General features: G+C 41.9%; 2 protein-coding genes across 2 annotated transcripts in view; one reads left to right on the top strand and one right to left on the bottom strand.

Annotated features, from left to right (window-relative positions):
* The window catches only part of wnt5b (wingless-type MMTV integration site family, member 5b), a 97,983-nt gene that overhangs the window by 31,935 nt on the left and 46,253 nt on the right, over positions 1-19,795 (top strand). The window lies entirely within an intron of this gene.
* LOC137335000 (F-box/LRR-repeat protein 14) lies at positions 16,683-19,153 on the bottom strand. Its single transcript, XM_068000089.1, has one exon. It carries the CDS (start codon positions 18,868-18,870, stop codon positions 17,668-17,670), a length of 1,203 nt encoding a protein of 400 aa, XP_067856190.1. The 5' UTR covers positions 18,871-19,153; the 3' UTR covers positions 16,683-17,667.

The following is a 19,795-nucleotide window of genomic DNA, read 5'->3' as shown; positions in this document are numbered from 1 at the left end:
AATTTAATCTTTCTGGGCTAGGTTTGAACCCGTACCCCAAAGGTGAAATAGCAGTGTTCGAACAGATTGTGACACCCAGTCCTTCAGCAGAAAACAGAAAGCTTCATTTCATCTGTCTGGGCTAGATTTAGCCCAATGCCCCAGAGGGGAAAGGAAAATGTTTGAATATTCAGTGACACCCAGTCACCATTAAAGTGCAGAGATACTTGCTTCATTTATCTGGGCTGAACTTGAATGCATGTCAGGGATGGAGGAGAAAGACTGCGAAAACAGAATCATCCAGTTAACATCACAGCGCAGAACCTTCATCCTCTCTTGGCTGGGCTGGAATCAAACTGATAGCCCAGAGATGAAAAGGCAATCATTAATATTCTGACTTCATGCTCCATTATGGTGTTAAATCATATGCACTACACACCCGAATTTCCAAGGTGAGCTGCTGGTGGGCAAGGCTTCCTGACAGAAGCATAGTCAGAAAATTACACTGCACCGCCAGTTCCTTTTCTTGCTTTGTTTTTAATTCTGTTTTTCTCCTCTCAAATATAAAATATAATTTTTTCTCTGGTCCTTTATTTTGTTTGATTAATCGTTCTTTTAATTGTGGTATATTTTTCCCCAATTGTCGCGGATTTAGTGCACTCAAAACGCCTTTCTAATTTTCTCAGAGTTCAGCATATTTTTGGTTGAAAGCATATATCTTAAAGTGGTTGTAAAAACATAATTTATTTTTTCTTCTAGAGTAATTATAACAAAAAAAGGAAAACTTTTTTTTAAATGGCAAATTTCAATAGTTTGTCCACATGCACAATCCTTTACCCAGTTTCTGAACAAAATGGTGATCTACTGTGGACAAATCTTACCTACAACATTGTTTCTCCTCCTTTCACCTGTGTATCGATACTGAATTATGAGAACTGTACCCTCTGACCGAGAAGTTGTTTTATGATTGATGGTTGCAGCATAAAATTAGGATGACTGCACAGTAAACAGCACATTTAATCAGCTCTGTCATTATTTGTTTATTGACATCTGGCATGCAATAGCATATATTACCTGGTGTCCGAAGCATGGTTACGAAGGAGATACAGATGAAAACAAGGAACATTTGATGTCAGAAAAAACACCTGCCTAATGTACGTGTGCTTTTCAGCGAAGTTGATAAACACGGTATTTCATGTATATGTAATTACTTCATTATTAATCCTGCACTGTTTTTTGACTATATCTTGTTCTATATTACTTGTATCAGCCAATTAGACCACATTAAATACTAAGCACTATGAATACAGTCATCCCACTGGCCACTGAGTCTTCAAAATTTGTCCTTCTCAGCAAAACTAGAAGTGGCAGGTAATCTAGCCTGTCATTGGAAAAGATTTGGAACAATATGGGATGACTGGGAGCATCACATTTCAGTAAACAGCCAAAAGATGTCAGAACTGCTACACAGATTACCTGCATTAGGAGAGAGGCACTGAAAATACCTGAATGGCCTCCAGTTTGAGACAGAAAAAGACAAGACTGTTTTTACTGAGATGTGACGATTATGTGTTGGGGAACCTAATGAAATCGATGAATGCGCCATTTCCAACTGTACCCGATGAGATAATAGTCTTATGTACCATGCCTCTGTATTTAGCTAGAAAATACAGCTACAGGCCTCTGGTGAAATTGTCAGCTTGACTCAATTGGTAGAACTCTTGCCTCTAAGTCAGAAGGTCAGGGGTTCAAACTCTATTCCAGAACTTTAGCACATAATTTAGTTGACACATCAGTGCACTACAGAGGGAACATTGTAACTGAACAGAAACTAATTTTGTTCAAATCGAAAAAGAACTTTCGGCCATTGATTTTGGGTTGGAGAAATGTGATCAGTAAACAAGTGGAGAGAAAATTACTGTAAAAAGTAACCACAAACTGCTTGAAGCCATTTTGGAAAAGAGTTGATGCTCCAAAGATTGTTGTTATATTTGCAAAAATAAGAATCCAGACCTCAAAATTCCTTGGGGGTTCCACCGGTCCCCCATTGTAACTCTGGCAGATTTCACCCACAAAGATTTCCTAAACTGGGAGCTCCGACTCCTTAGGCTTGATTGGAACCAGTGGAGGCCGGTAAGCCTCAGCTGACTCAGCTTAGCGGCCTCCACAAAGATGCATGAAGGCCCCACAGGTGGAGTCCAGACCAGGCAGTGGAAAGAGGGACAGATTAGCGCTCTTACCGAGAGGTCCACGGCCAGGGTTGAGGTGGGGTAGCTCGGGCAACCCCATGGGCCGTACTAGAGTTTCTGACAGCCATGGTGAGGCGGGCAGTGGAGATGTGCCTGATGTGGTGCTTGTTCCTGCCTTTCTGATGGTCATTAAGTTTCCCCCCTCCCTCCCAACTGACCCTATGTACTCCATCGGGGTAAGTGCTAGAAGGTACTGGCGGGTGTGATCCTGGAGTATCCATTGGAACTCGACCCATGGATTTTCAGCTTCCTGATGTTTACAAGAGAGGCAAAGAGAGATTCCTTACTAAAAAGTTCAGCAGAGTGCACCTGCCTCACATCCAAAAAGGCCAAAAAATAAGAAAGTTGTGCTAATTAACACAAGATCTAAAACAAAAAATGAATGTGAGAATACTTTCTGCTATTGGTGGATGGAGTAAACAAAATTCCCCAGGCTGCTGGAGTAGTTGAAGGCCTGAAGTTGTTGAAAATAACAATAAAGAAAGGATGGCCTGATACAAATGAAGCAGGTCACCCCACATTGTGGTGTATTTCAACACTAGAGATGAACTGAGCAAACAGTACAGACTGATATTCAAGGGAGATCAATTTGTAACATGGATGAATATGAGAGAAGAAAGATGCAGCATTCACTCAAACCACAAAGGAATCCAAGGTTGTCTTTAGAGAACCAGGGAGATGATTAAGTGACGAGCAAGAACATTGCGATGTACACATCTAGGTTTGATGTATGCAATCAACTTCAAGCCAAGCAGCAAAAGGCATCCTTTCAGAAGTCATCAAATACCAGAAAAGGTCTGTGATCTGTTTGAAGCAAATGGAAGAAATTATCTCCATCTTCTATTACCCTAATTTCTTTGCAATTAATCGACTGATTTTTTTTTAAATGGGAAAGAAGTCCTAGCCAAGATGAAAGCTCATCTTCAAGCCTGGCAGTCCAAACGAAGTTACGTCAGACAGTGGGCCACCATTCAACTCCAGGGAATTTCAAGAGTTGACGTAACAAAATGTGTTCAGTTATGTCACCAGCTCGCTAAAGTATCAACAGTTAAAGGCAAGGCAGAGAACACTTAAAATTACAAAGGTGGTTGTGAAAAAAGCCCACAACCCTTCTCAACTGGTTCATTACACTGGGTGAAATATTGAAGAGCTCATCAGCTAAAAGATTGTTAGGTAGGCAGACCAAGACGTGCTGTTAGCTGACTTCTGAAATTGAGGATAATAAATGATTCAAAGGCGAAGCTTTAACTGAAAACAAACCGGACTCTACATAACAGTACCAAAGAACGTGATAAACTTTGAGAATGAGAAATTGTCAGAATTCATCCAGTAGGGAAAGGGAATGGATGCAAGCAAAAGTGCAACAGTAAATGGATCCCGTCCTTGAAAATAGAAACCAAAGATTCAAAGATCATGTGAACAACCTGACACAAAGAACAGCAGAGCCACCATTTGTCAAGGGTACTGAGAATCGGGTTACAAACCTTGTAACATAAGTGAAGCCACCCAGGCAGTCCACAGTCAAGAAACCACACCACAACAGAGAATAGCAGTAGAATAAAACAAGGCCAATCATCAGCAAAACAGTGAACCAGAACTAAAGCCAGCCAAACAACAGCAATCCCAAATAGAAAAGGCCCCCAAAACCAAAAAGAATAAGCCTTGTACCCCAGCAATAAAGAATAAGAGTTGTGAGAAAACCACATAAGTGATTTTATTTACTTGTGACTTTGTAGATGTTTGAACTGTTCCCATTGGAACTGTGGGACTGTTCAGACTTAATCATTTGTTTTTGATGTAAAGGTTAGTTTTCTTCCGAGGAGGGAGATGTATTGCTATGGAATTGAAGCCTTGAATCGATATGAATCACAAGATGAGCCCTAACTGTTCCCTTTGATCCAGAAGTCGTTTTATGATTGCCAGCTGTAGTGTAGAGTCAAGATGGCTACATAGAAAAGAGCACATTTCACTAGCTCTGAACACTTTGAATCACAGAATTTTACAGCACAGGAGGCTCTCAAAGAGCTATCTGCTTAGTCCTGTTCCCCTGCCTTTCACCCAAATCCTTTCATTTCTTATTTTTCAAATATTTATCTACTTCCCTTTTAAAATTTATTATAGACACTGCTTCCACTCCTATGTCTGATGGGGCATTCCATGTCCAAACAACTCTGCGTTAAAAAAAAACTTCTAACCTCTCCCGTCATTTCTCTGGTGATGATTTTAAGTTTACGCCCTCTAGTTACTGATTCATCGACCAGTGGAAATTGTTTACTTTATGAGAACCCCTCAAATTCTGAACACCTCTACTTTATCTCCTATTAACCTTCCCCAGTCTAATGAAAAGAGCCTCCGTTTCTCTAGTCTATATTCATAACTGAAACCTTTCATCCCTGTGATCATCAGTTGTTCATTACTAAGTGTCAATAACAAATGTTACAAACTGCATTCAAAGTGTGCAATGGCAGTATGGGGCAGAAGAGGTACTTTAGAGCACTTGCCCACAAAGGAGCGGGCCTTGTCCATAATATGAGGTCAGCTCATTATAATATTTAAATTCCCCCCCCCCCCAGTACCTTGGTCAGTATGTTTTGGGAGAGTGCATAGTTTGCAGGGATGGTATTTCCAGCACCAGAAGCTTTGCATGTAACTTTTCTATGGGAGGTGGAGGAGGGGGAGGAGACAAAGGAAGGAAGGATGATAGCAGCAGCAGCACCTTGGTCTTTGAGGCCAAAATTCACAAAAGGAGGTGGACTGGGTAACCTTAATGGAAAGTGAGGGCCACTTTGGGGGGAAAATACTTCTTGTTTCAACATCCGTTCCAAATGAGTGCTATGCATCTGGAATGGTACTCGGGCTTCCAGTTGCTTTATGTAGAAGCTCCCTTCACATCCATAAAGTCTGAGGCTTGAATTAGCCTTGCGCACAATTTGTGCTCTGGTTCCCAGCACACTACATGCCAGCTGCATGCATATGGGCATGCTGAGAACCTGAGGTGCGTTGAAGGCCTTGTTCCTGATAATACAGGGTGCCCATCATGGCATTATCAACCCCTAGGACTATACATATCGTCTAGATTTGCAACACAACTTCCACCAGAGTTTAGCTCATACACTAATCAAAACTCAATACAAGAGAAAGCAGGAAGCAGCAGCCAAGCGCTTCCCCATGGAAAAACTGGAGAGAGGGCGAGTCAGGGCCATACACACACCTCCTGACAGCAGACTTAACAACTGCATTGGCAGAGGACTTGGAGCAAACCTGCCTGCATTCTTGGCCAAAAAATGATACTTGTTGCAGGGAGACTAATAGTCAAGAAAAACCTGCAATGGAAAATATCACAATAAATGCGATTTAATGATTTTGGTTGGAATAGGAATTTGAATTTTTATATCTTATGAAGGAAGGCTGGTAGGACCTATAGAATAGACTATGCCACTTCAATTAGAAAACAAATCCCATTATGACAAAATTCTAATGCATCACTTTCTGTATTAAGTATTTCACACCCCATGAGCTTTATTAAAACATGTTCCCCTACTCTATGATGTGATAAATAACAGATTTTATTCTCCCCTCTTCTGACTCTGGAGACATGCAGCTGCTACAGTTGCTCATTTAATGTACATGGAGGCTCTGTCCTCGAATTGTTATCATTGGATTGTGGATTGTTAATTTTCCTAAGTCCAAGATATTATAGAGCCACAGTACATTGATTCTGCCAACACTGGGATTTCATCCATTGTCTCGTTGTAGTGAAACGTGTTATTTGGCAAAACGATATTGCCACATCTAGTGCACAGAGGAAATCTTTGCCCATTGTATCTCATGGAGAGGTCAGATGCAGCAGATGCTTCTCCATAATGGGGGATGGGGGTGAAAAATCTATAGGGTGGGTATCTCCTGATAGCTCACTCCAGAATGTCCTTTGCACAGACACATGACTTCAGATCTGCTTTATTGATCAGAGAATGGTTTAAAGGACCAAAAAAAATCATCTCTATTAATTTTTCCAGATTAAAGTAATTGCTTTAATGTATAAACTTCTCTGCCCCAGCACTACTCTGAAAGAATAGTCTGTTGAGACACAGGTACTTATGAATTGATTCATACAGCAGTTGCGATAAGTTTGTCTTCTAGCCTTCATTTGAACCTTATTTTGGATCCAAGTCTCCCTGTTCCCCCACCCCCACACTACTGCCCGAGCTTCAATTTCCCCAACTCATAGTCTCCTTCTCTCTCCCTGCCCGAGCCCAAATCCCCAGTCATCTGTCTCCCTCACCCACGACCCCCAGTCCACTGTCATCTCTTCCAGCCCCCTTCCCCATAGTTCCTGTTCATTCTCTTCCAACCCAGCCCCGCACCTCTGACCCCGCTCTCTCAACGCCCTGCACCCCCCAGACTCCTGGCTGTTTCTCCACCAGCCAGTCCCATTTATGGTCACCCCTAAGCGGGGACCGGCTCTCTGCAGTGGCGGGAGGCTTCCCTGCAATGGCAGCCAGTAAATTAATGAAGAGGTGGGGTTGCTGTTGCAGCAAGAAATTTAAAGGGCGAAGTTCACCCGGGTTGTCTGAGAGATTCATGGCCCATTCTAGGGTACCCCTGGACAATCTCGGAGGGTTGGCAACCATAACAATACCTCTCCAGTCGTTGATATGCTCAACCGCTCCCTTATCTCCACCTTTGATGCCCTTGTCCCCAACAAAACCTTCACCAACTCCCATCTTAGTCGTTTTGGTGTGGCCTTCCAACTTTAGTCTCTCAAGTGCAAGAGGCACAGGCTTGAGCGTTTCTCGTGCACAACTGGCTTAGCCATTCATCACCAAATCTGGTTGGACCACATTAAGAACTATTGGGCCTCCCTCTCCTCCGCCAAAACCACCCACTCCTCCAGGATCATCCTGGAGAGCAAAGGTAACTCATGACTTCTCCATTACCAACCGTCTCTTTAAACTCCTCACCCCTAACAAGTGTGAGGAGCTCATGGATTTCTTTGCACCAAGATAGAGCTCATCTGCTCAGCTGTTTTCCTCCCTTTTCCCTTTCCCACTAAACCCTGTCAATGAATTGCTGCCTCTCCCTCGTTCTCTCTGAGCTCATTTTGTCCACGAGATCCACTTCTTGCCGCCTGACCCTGTTCCCATTAAACTGCTGATCACCCAGCTTCCCTTCCTGGTCCCCATGCTAGCTGATACTCTAAATGGTTCCCTGTCCTCAAGCTCTGCACCCTCCCTTTAAAAAAAACACCATTATCAACCTCCTGTTTGAAAAAGCCATCGTTAACCCTTTTATCCTTGAAAACTACTGCCCATTTCCAACGTCCCTTTCCTCTGCAAAATCCTTGACCATTTTGTTGCCTCCCAAATCTGTACCCATTTCTCATGCATCTCTTTGTTTGAATCTCTCCAATAAGGTTGCTGCCCCTCGCACAGCACCGAAATGGCCCTAGCTGATGTCATGAACAATATTCTCTGTGACTGTGACCATGGTGCATTATCCCTCCTCCATGCCCTTGAGCTCTCTGCAGCCTTTGTCACAGTTAACCACACCATCCTCCTCCAATTTCTTTCCTTCGTAGTCCATCTCGGTCGGACTGTTCTCACTTTTTCCATTTCTACCTATACGATGTGTAGTCAAAACCTCTCCAGAAATGGTTTCTCTACCTTTCCATGCACTGTTATCTCAAGTCCCCCAAGGATTTATCTTGGCCCCGTCCTCCTTCCTCATCTATATGCTGCAACATCATCTACAGACATGGGGTCAGCTTTCACATGTAAGCTGATGACATCCAGCTCTACCTCTCTACCATCTCTCGACCCCTCCACTGCCTCTATGCTGTCAAACATCTTGTCCAACATCCTGGGATTGTCTTAGTAAATCTTCTCTGTACCCTCTCCATCCTTCCTAAAACAGGACACAATGGGAGGGATTTTCCGCTTCATTACTCCTGACACTGATCATCTTATCAACAATGAACTAAATATGACCTACTGTTACAGTGCCATTTAGAGGTACACTTCCAATACAGTCTTCGAAAGCATGACTACCTGGATTTCAATCTCATATCTGGAAAGACTATTTTCTTTTAGCAGATACCATATTCAAATACTGGTGGTCTCATGACATCACCCTATGGGGTAGGTATCACACATGCTGTTATAATACAAGGTTATATTTGAACCCTGGTCATTTACCTCATTAAGAAGAATTAAAAAGATAATTAATTGTTAATTTGGGAAGATAAAGTCAGTATTCAAGCTGTAAAATTTCAATACTTGCCTATAGACATAATTATTTTCTCCATACCTTGGTTCATATCTCTTATCTCCAATGCCACCGATGGGGGGAGTTTTAATGGGAGGTTAAAATAACAGCTTTTTGCATCCTGGCTCCAACGTGCCCACTTCTGAGTTTAACCCAAGCCAGTTTGTATGCGTGTGCACAATAGACACCAGAACGTCCAGCTCCCACTTAAAACCAGTGGGCCGATACTTAAAAGAACAATGTACTTCGTTGACATACTTGTGGTACTTAATTCTTTGCGAATTGGAAAGCTTAAAATGAATTCAGCCTTACCTGTTCAGGTTTCCCATCGCTTCTGATTCACGTCAGGTGAAAGTAGGCGGGAAGGGCTGGATCCATGAGGTGAGTGCCTTTATTGCACTGATTGTGGGCCAGGAGGAGCAGGAGTGCTTCATCCAGGCCCAACAGGTTCACCTGGCCGACAGGACCCCCGTGATCGGCCGATCCACCTCCCCCCCCCCCCCCCCCAATGGTGGACTCCTCCCTCCAACCTCCGACTGCACCCAACCTCCAATCTCGTCTTCCGATCTCTAATCTCTTTGAGTGACCTCCGATCTCCTCCCAACATCAGACCCCCCGATCTCCAAGTCCTGGTATCAAACCCTCTGATCTCCATCTCCCAGCCTGCGATCTTCTCCCCCCCCCCCCCCCCCCCCACCAACCCGATGTCTTCCCTGGCCCATCCAATGTCCTCCCAGGCCTATGATCCCTCCCTCCGAACTCCGGCTGTGGCCTGCTACCACAGGCCTTCCTGCCCGACAACCGGCCAGCCTGTTAATCAGGCTGGCTGCCAGGCGCGAACCTGGAAGTAAAATTTGTTGACCTCATTAAGGTCGCGATCGCAGATTTTGGGCCGCCAACTTACCTTCCAGGTTTTGCAGCTGAAAATCTTCTCCCTGCTCTCTTCCCGGCTCGAGGTCAAAATCATGCCCAATGTGTCTGTCTGGACTTCCCTTACACTTGTCTTTGATCCTCCTTCCCCATATGCCTCCCTTTGTTCCTCGTCAGGCCTGACTTGTTCAGTATGTCTGTGTATGTGTCTGTTTCTCTGACACTCCCAGCTGTCAAATATTAGGGCTGGGATTCAGCACTACTCCCTTTCCTCCCTGAGAAAGCTAAGGATTGCCAGGAGACGATAGGGCTAATCCACCCTCCCAAGTGCAAATAAAAGTTCTGTATTTGAAGCGATACAAATAGTCTTATGTGGTTAAAACAATCTGTTTGAATGCTTTTTGATTAACAAGAACCACTTGAAGTGAACAGGTTTCCAGTACCCAGTTTACATGGATTGATGCCAAAATCCAACCTACATTTACCGACATAAATCATTATCAATTATGCATGCCAAATCAGTGCTATTTTTAACTAGATTCACTCCCCTCTCCACCCTCCCCTTGAGAGAAAGGTTTCATTGCTAGTGTCAGTATTGAGCACATGCCAGCATTAACTGTAGGTGGAGCTGCGGACGTTTCTCCACGTTCAGATTCTTGCACCTACCCCCCACATTGACTGCCTTCCTTTCTAATTGCAGTATAAACCCTCTAGAACAATTATGGATGTACACATACATCACTTTTGTGAACCAGTACAAAAAAAATCTGCATCTCGCAGCACTGACCTGGAGTATAAACAGGATGGCTGCATTTAATCCAGCTGTGCAGGAATGAATACACAACCCAGATCACAGCACTGCATTGAACTTTAAATAAAAACTGCATCTGGATTAAGTATCCACTTAACAGAAGTAAATGGAATCTTACACCTCAGTCAACCACCTTTAGATATGGTCATAGACTGATTGTTCTGATTGTGCGAAAGGCACATCAAATACTACTCGAATTGAACAGTCATTTCTCTTAAAAGAATTGTCATTCAGACTGCAAATGCAACATTAACTATGTTAACCAGGCAAGCCAGTGATAGACAGCTCCCCTGATATTCTAGTGGGTAAAGGCACCACCTGGTGAGCTACCATGCTCTACAGAAAGTCCCAGATTTAATTCCCAGTCTGTTAAACTAGCTGATCTCAGATGAGATGCCACAATTGCCTCAGCACTCTGGGGCTTTGGAGGGGGAAAAAAATCAGTCGAGGGTCCTGCTCATCATTTCTGTCCAGTGATTCCTGTTGGAAAGTTCATGTGTGGACATTGGGTAAGGGCAGGATGAGGCTTAGTTGTTATGTCATGTATGGTCAAATAACCCACTGTCACTTGGGCAAGGTACTGGATAGCTGCCAGCCTCTCTGGAATCATCCCCTACCAAGGGTCAGTGCCCTTCACAAGAGATGGGGGAAATTGATTTGTCATTACTTCTGTTCTGTAATGACCATGTGATAGCACTGTCTGTGTCTAGGCTTTACACAGAAGGAAACCTGTATTAGTATACAATAAATTCTATTAGTACTGCAAGTGTAACATCAAGTCCAAAGCACAGAAACAGGCCATTCGGCCCAATTGGTCCACACGAGCCTCCTCCCTCCCTACTTCATCTGACCCTATCAGAATGCCCTTCTATTCCTTTCTCCCTCATGTGCTTATCTAGCTTCCCCTTAAATGTATCTGTTATTTGCCTCAACTACTCCTTGTGGTAGCGTGTTCCACAATCTTACAACTCTTTGGGTAAAGAAGTTCCTTCTGAATTCCCTATTGGATTTATTAATGATTATCTTATATTTATGACCTCTAGCTTTGGACCCTCCACAAGTGGAAACATTTTCTATACATCTATCCTATCAAACCCATTCATTAACTTAAAGACTCCTATCAGGTTACCCCTTATTCTTATCTTTTCTAGAGAATAGAGCCCAGCTTGTTCAGCCTTTCCTGATAAGTATATCCTCACAATTCTGGTATCATCCTTATGAATCTTTTTTGCACCTTCTCCAATCGATATCCTTTTTATAAGTGTGGTCTAACCAAGGTTCTATACAAGTTTAACACAATTTCTCTGCTTTTCAATTAACCCTAGTGCTTGATTTGCCTTTTTTATGGCCTTATTAACCTAATTCACTACTTTCAGTTATTTGTGTATCTGTACCCCTAGATCCGTTTGATCCTCTATCCTATTTAGACTCTTATTATCCAAGCAGTATGTGGCCTCCTTATTCTTCCTACCAAAATGCACCACCTCATATATCTATATTGAAATTCATTTGCCAATTATATGCCCATTCTGCAAGTTTATTGATGTCTTCTTGAATTTTGACACATTCTTCCTTTGTATTAACTACACTCCCCAATTTGGTGTCCTCTGCAAATTTTGAAGTGCATCGGTGTGCTTCTGGATCTTCAAAGTACACTTAATATTTATATATGTGTATCAGTAACAAACATTTAGAAATGAAGACAGCAAGAAAATCCAAGTGGTCCTGCACTATTAACTTACTAGGAAATCATAGTTACTCCATCTCCAATTCATTCCCTGCGGATACACCAAGGTTACCTTGTCTCTAACTCTTACACTGGATATTGCAGTTCAATTCGCAGTCATAATTAGTCTATGGCAACTCCAAATATGCCACAGTTGCTCTATCTCCAATTTACTCCACACATTTATTATGATTTGCAAACCAGACACATGTTACTGTATCTCCAACTGAATGACTTCAGATATAATCAGATATTTCCAAATTATTGAGGATACCATATCATTATTCTACCTCTGACTCCATCAGATAACCTCCTGGGGTTATATTTTCCTCCATTTTCTGATTTTACTGAAAATGTAGAAATATGTATAAATCAGGAAACGCTGCTTTATAATCACATTTACCTTTTTTGCTAAAATGAAAGAAAATAGACCCTCAATTATTGTATCTCTGACTCACTCAACTAACCTCAGTTATGTCACCTGGCAACCTCCTTGTTATATCTCCCACTCGTTTGGTTAACCCTACAGTTATCCTATCCCCAAGTCATGCTGGCAACTTTGTAGTTCTTAAGTTACTGACTCACTTTGGTAACATCACAATTACTCTAAATGCTTAATTCCCTTGATCTATGTTTTATATTGTAGGCACACCCTACTTAGTATGCATGATCTGTAATACTGGATCTGTACTTTGATTTCCAGATCATGAAATAACCATTCACTAGAGAATAATTTGTCATACATGAACCCAAGTCCATAGTTTGTTGCAACAATCTTTCACCATGGTAATTAGACACAGCCCAATTATGTGATAAGGAGATTGGTTCTAATGGTTTATTATCAGATGTTTATACCTCAGTTGGCTGCCAATTTATTCTATTTAATTTTTGTCCATTTGAACTACTGGACTTGCAGGTGCACTATTGTTTTTGCCTCTATTACAAAGAACAAACTGTTAACAAAACTCTCAAATATGAAGCCAGTCGGCTGTGAGGGTGCTGAGATTTTTTTCCATTCCTCTCCCCCCCAGCACCATTTTTAAAACTGTTTTTGTCAATCCCTGTTGTCCAGTCTCTGTCACTACACTCTGTAATGGGAACACAAGCAGCCCTAAGTGCTGTGCCCTCTGAGTTGACCTTCTCTGTAAGGAAGTACCTAGTTTTTGCTCTCTCGTCCTGAGGAAACCTACATCTCATGATTCAGTGGTGCAATATATTAGTACACCAGCATTCTGCCTTGTCTAAACTGCAGACTTTGAGAATATTCAGTGCAATCATCAAGCAGAAGGTTCTGTGTGAAGATCACACCCTTTAGTCTTCAAATCTGTTGAATCAAAACTCTTACTAGCATCATAGAATGCTTTGTTGCTTCATGTTAACCATACATTTCTGATCTGACCAATATCCAAATGCCTGGGTCAGAACAAGAATATATTTCATAAATCAGTATATTGTCACTGTTAAATTAGTATTTCTGATGAAATGTGTTGATTATTGATCATTTTGTTCTGCTTTTATTAAGGCTTCTGACTTAAAAGAAAATTGAGCCAAATACCTGGCTGCCAATCAATCTAATCAGAGCAGACACGGAAACAATTCAATCCCCAGCCTAATTAGCAGTGGAATCGACAACATTTTCCCCAACACCTTGGAGAATGATGCCTTCTTAATTATTTATCAGAAAATATAAAAGCCAACAGTATTTGATTAAAGTTGATTTCCACTCTCAACAACAAAAATAAAAAATGAGTTTTTTGCCATTTCATATCAACAGTTCAGGTTTTCAAATTATACTAAAGACATCTAGTGGCAATTGATGAGAGTTGCTCTAATAGTCTTAAAAACAATCAAATCACTGTTAAGCTCAGAATGCTAAAATGTGTTTAACACCTGCATCTAAATATTGGAATGGTAACATCCAGTAAGGTGTAGTCTATCAATGTGTACCAATTAGATATTTGCTTTGTAGCCAGGACAATATTACTAGATAATGCAATAAAATATATATTAAAAAAAACTTCTCACTATTTGATTTTAAGCATTGCAAGTAATTCCATTCTCATACCCTCCCATAAAACATTAGTATATTATTGTGCAGTTATTCCATAATATTTAATCAATGGAATGTCTGCACTAATGTAGTGCAACTGTCAATAACAGAGCATGCCACTCTGACCAGGGGTTTATTCTCAGTATCCCTTGGAATACCACAAATTAATGGTAAGTGTCAATTAAAATATGAGTAAAAGGGTGTACTTTACTCTTGGGAGTCCAGATTTACATAAAATACTGGAACTATACTGCTGCTGTTTAACATTACCTGGATGCCTGGATAAAATTACTAGGTCACCTTGCTGGTTTGTACCTATACATTATTCTACATATTATAGTATAGAAAGAAATTTGGTTTTAACCTTGATGTAATTTTTAAAAAGTTAATCTTAACCAGATTGAACTTGTTAGATTGTAACGATCATATTCTGCATTGTATAAAATAGTTTGACATAGTGCTTTTAAGATAAGATCTATTCTAAGATCTGATCCTATCAGAGTGGCCATTGAGTATCTAGATCCCTATTGTAGACAGGAGTCTCCAGTAATTAAGGAATAGTTGTAGATCTAGTATCTATCGCTGTCTCTAAATCTACCTTTCGTTAATAAAAATTGACTTGACTGAAATCCCTCTGTAAGGCAGCTTGTGGGTAACATTATACACCACAACCTGCCCAGTGCTGGTTATGTGGTCACATGTTACCCTTTCATACACAAGACATTATGAACCTGGAATGGCTGCTAGTTGTTTCAACACATTTTTGGTGTTAATGGACTCACACACTAGAAACCTCGTTATGAAATGGCTCTGTTTGGTGAAAACAATTATTCACAAGTCATGAACATGATTGCATAATTATTGACCTATTTTGTTATTTGGGGATGAAGGGTGTCTTATCACCAAGGGGTGAATTTAATTTTATCTGGCATCTTTAAGGACTCTAGCCTGCCCAGGGCACACATGCACTTTCTTCCCAGCTGTTTGCTGAGGGATCAGGTATGTGTATAAAAATGAATTTCAGCCATACTTGTACCTTTCCTTTTAAGAGACATTTAGAAGTATCTACTGCAAATACCCTAACCCCAGCATACGCAGAGTTAATTAAAATATGATATTTTATATATGTGTGAATTAGATTTGGTGAAAGACAATTTGAAATAGATGCATTTCTAATGCAGAAGATGCATCTACTAAAGATTGCAAATGGATGAGTTAAAATTGTCTGATATAAAAAGTTGGCGATAACAGTTTGTGTTTGAGATTCAAGTGCAGACATATCCTACTTAATGGGGGTCTGCTTTTGGCTTATATTGAAATATATCCTCAAATTAAAAATGATGTATTCCCCCATTCTCAGTTCTAGCCATCATCTCATCTCATTTCTGTTTGAATGTTATCATGTGAAGCTGACTCTGACATTCCTCGCACTGGAAGGGCAGGAAAGTGACCAAGGCTTAGGAATTTTTGATTTACAGAATACAAAATGGGAATACTGTCCCAGGAGTGGTGACATCCATTTCCTTGTCTCCTCCCCATTTACTCCATTTCTGACATGAGCTGCATATTGGCCTTGTACTGAAAAGATTTGTTCTAAAAAAACCTCCAGCATTTTAGTAGGGTATTTGTTCTGTGTCTTCCAGTGAAGTTAGCCGAAAATAGTAAACTCAAGATGAAAATGACCTGCTGTCTTTTTTAAATAATTTGAGTTCTAATTGACTTGAAATTAATAAAAATTGCATTTTAAAACAAAATTAACCTATGATGGATTTAGGAAGGAGCAGTTATAAAAAGCAGACAGCACATCGCCCATCAATACCTCACGTACAATCTGATGATATTCAGAGTTGTGCCAGAAGGTACTCCGGGCAGCTTGAGGCCATTTCTACCTCAAGAAAGAAAACCCACCAGGGTAAATTTAGGAATACTTATTAAAATGGTGGCTGGAAAATTCCAGGCTGGGGGAACCACAGCAAAGCTCTTTTCTTTTTCAAAGGCCATATTCGACCAAGAAGTTGTTAAAAGAAAAATGTTTTGCTACATTTAATATCTGTTCAAAACGAAATTCGGGCCTGTTAAAATAACGCGAACTGAACTGCCTTATGAATTAAAAATTATGAAAGCGGGTGTGAAACCTTTAAAATGCTCATTAAAACACGGGTTATTTTTTTTAAAAAACAGCGTATTGAAATCACTTTCACATCTACTGCAACTTGTAAAATTATTAATTTCTTTTCCCTACCCACAAATTTTTTGTAACTGCTGTTGTGAGTCAGTCTAGGAGCAGCCTTGCTTCCTTCTGCTTGAAAAGCCGATTAAACGCACTCAGAAGTGGACAGGAATGCTAAAACAAAACTCGGGGCAGGACGAGAATCCTGAGGGAGCCGCACACTAAGCCATTTGGTATGCATGAGCGGGCAGGCAGAAAAGGAGAGCGCTGTAGCTTTTTAACTTTGCCCAACAATGCAGCGCCAGCATCAGGCTCGCCCAGCCCATCAACCTCCCTTTTTTTTCTCGCCCCCCCCCCCTTTTAATAAAATGCGCCAGAAATCATCTGGAAAGTTGCAGGATATGGTATCTAATGTAGAGAGTAAGACCATCCGGATGAAAAGGAAACCTGATCAGACAGAGCAGGGCTCCACAAAGCTGCCCTCGATTACATCTCGCCACTGACAACAAGGCGCCATTGGCCCACTTCCACCACCGTACTTTTCAAAATGATCACACACAATGGGGGCACTGACACTTCTTTTTTTTCCAAAACATACTTCATATTTTCCCGTCTTTATTATATAAATATCAGCTTTTTTAACGTTTACTGTAAGAATATAAAACGTTTAAGTATCATTTACAAATTCACATACAGTACAATTCAAATATAGGTTGATCAGCAGGATATTTTTTTCCTTCAGCAACTGCCTGTCTCTGCATCATGGCCCTGACAGGCATTCAATCCTCGGGAATCGATGATTCTTCACTTGACGTGGTCGTCCTATTTAAGGTAGAACAGGCTTTAATAATTTCTGAAAAGAGGGGAAAAAAAAGAAGTCCCCATAACTGTTGTAAATGTTGACCAAAAAAAAAAGCCTGTACAGCTGCCAGCTCAAGGCGTCTAGATTCCAACTTCAGTTATTTTTTTTGCTTCCTTTGCATAAAACTATAGTTTGTGGTTTTGACTTGGGTGCAGCCAGGACTGCGAAAACCAGCGTCATGTGTGCTTCATAGATTCTTTGTAATTTTTTTCCAGCCAACTTATTTTCATTGAATTTATATATATATTTTTTTGTCCGCAAAAGGGTAGTAACGCTGTAGACCAACCAGAGGAGGGGATGGGAAACGTTGCTCTAGGCACAGATCGTACTGTGTAACTCCTCAATTTCAGGGCACAAAAAAAAAACGAGGTAGCCTTGAATGTGTCTATCAGCAATATGCATACCATCTACAAAACAAAAAGTATGAACCAGATTCCAGAACCAACTGTGACCAGCGTCAAAATTACTTTTTGTTTTGTTGTGAAAACTATGTTGAAGGATGGGAATACTGCAACTTATTTGATAGCACAGTGTGGAAATAATTTGTCGTGTAAGTTACAACAAAACGAACACCATTTTTGTTTTCTGCGGTTTTAAAGTCATAATTTTTGGAGAAAAAACAACAGAATATTCCTGTTTTGACAGCAATGGCGGCGATTCTTAAGTGTTTGTTTAAACAAAAATTTTCACCTTACTTTTTCACTTTCAGTCATCTGCCAGAGTCCCAAGTTAAGAACTTTAAGGCAGGGCAGTTGCGTTATTCTTTCCAATCCCCTTTTGGTGATTTTTGTGCAGCCGTACAGATCAATGCCCGTCAGCTGGGTCAAGTGGTCAGCTATGAGCTCCAGTCCTTTGTCTGTAATCCGCACACACTGGCCGATATTTAGGGTCCTTAATTCGTGCATCTGCCGGGCCATTTTGTTGATGCCGTCATCACTTATGTGGCAGGAGCAGAGGGAAAGCGATTTGAGCTGATACAAGCCTTGCGCGATGTAAGCCAGGCTCTGATCGCCTATCTTATCGCAGAAGGAAACGTCCAACCCGGTCAGTCTCAAACTGCCCATGGCTAAATGCATGATCCCGGTATCGCTGATGTTGTCACAGGACCTCAGGTTGAGACTCCACAAACTCGTCATGTGTGATAGGTGCAACATACCCGCGTCTGAAATCCCCCCGCAGAAACTCAGGTTGAGTACCTTGAGTTTGGTCAGGCCTTTGGAGATGTGTTTTAAGGACAGATCCGAGAGTTTCTGGCAGTCTTGTAAAGTCAGATACTCCAGGTTTAAGCAGCCTTCCGCAGCGCTTCTAGTCATGCCTGCCAAATGGCCGATCCCTACGTCCGAAACATGCCGGCAGCTCCTCAAATTCAGGCTCTTGAGTCTGTGCAAGCCCCAGGCAATAAGCAGAAGGCCGGTGTTGGTGATATTGCTGCAGCCGCCCAGCTCCAGCACCTCCAGGTTCTTGAGATATTGTGCGATCCTGCCCAGGCTGCTGTCCGTGATCTGTTTGCAGAGACTAAGGTTCAGCACGTTGAGAGACGGGATCTCTTGCACGAAAGCGTGTCCCAGGCCGATGTCTGTCAAGTTGTAGCAGCCGCTGAGGTTGAGGCTCTCGATGTTGGGCATGCCTTGGATCACATAGCTCAGGCTGCGCCGCAGGCTGAGGATCTGCACCCGCCTGATGCCCCTCGCCTGCAGACTAGGGAAAAGGGAAGGGTTGGCTCTCCTCAAATGCAACTTGGCTTCAACCCCCCTCCAGACGGATTTGTGGTAAGCAGCGTCCCTCCAAGCCGTACACACTTGTGCCGCTCGCCCTTTGTCCCTCACGTCCAAATAACTGAAGATCATGGCTAAAATCTCCGGGAAGAGACACGAGATGTGCGTCTCCATATTTTTTGACCGATTTCCCACTGGCCCCTCTCCCTTTCTCTCGCTCTCTTTTTTTTTGCCAATCGATCAATTCGCGATCCCCGGGACTGCGTCACGTGACCCGTCTGCTGCTGCTGGTTGCGCAGTCGGATTCAAACACTAAACCCCGTCGGCGCATCCGAAAAACCCAGCTTTAAAACTCTCGGGTCTCGGCCCAAAGGCACAGCTGCCGATGCATTTTCATCGAGGCTTGCATTACTTTAAAATTTAAAAATAACCCGGGCTGCTAACTTTTTTTTTATTATTGTAACCAACCCCCCCCCCCATATCTGAGCTCTCACGCCCGGCAGCCGAAGGGCTTCCTGCGGCCTTTGTCTGATCTTTTCAAACCAACTTGGCAGGCGCGCAGCATTTTCCATTGCGGGGGTGTCCCCGGAAATTAAAAACAGAAAAGAATCGCATTGCCAGAACTCAAACCTCATGCTTTGCTTAGAAAAGGGTTGATGTGCCCATTTAGTCTATGTGCTTTTGTTTAAAAGAGAAAAATAAACGATCGAAGAGTTAAAACATTACGTCGGGTGTGCTCTGACTCCCCCCGTCGTTGAGCGTGCAGTTGGTCTCGCTCAGATGGAACGGTAAGAATAGTTCCCTAGGTAACCAAGTTCTTACAATTCAGTTCACTTTACATTAACCCTTTGGTTCCCTGTGTACAGGACACTTGGAAATCCCCAAGATTACCGGGCAGCAGTGAAGTGCGCACGTTTCATTGTCAATTGCTCTCTATTTAAATTAAAATGAACACATTTCTGATTTTAAGGACGGTGATTGTTCAAATTCTTAAAAATCTGGATTTAAATCATTCAGCAACCCCCAGATTTTCGAAATAATCGAGAACACATTGCACAGTGACCACGTAACCTTTTAACACAAAATAATGCAGATTATT

This window comes from Heptranchias perlo, chromosome 18 (assembly GCF_035084215.1).
Source record: "Heptranchias perlo isolate sHepPer1 chromosome 18, sHepPer1.hap1, whole genome shotgun sequence".
Lineage (NCBI taxonomy): Eukaryota > Metazoa > Chordata > Chondrichthyes > Hexanchiformes > Hexanchidae > Heptranchias > Heptranchias perlo.
The sequence above is the reverse complement of the archived record's forward strand: the minus strand, read 5'-3'. Positions and strand labels throughout refer to the sequence as shown.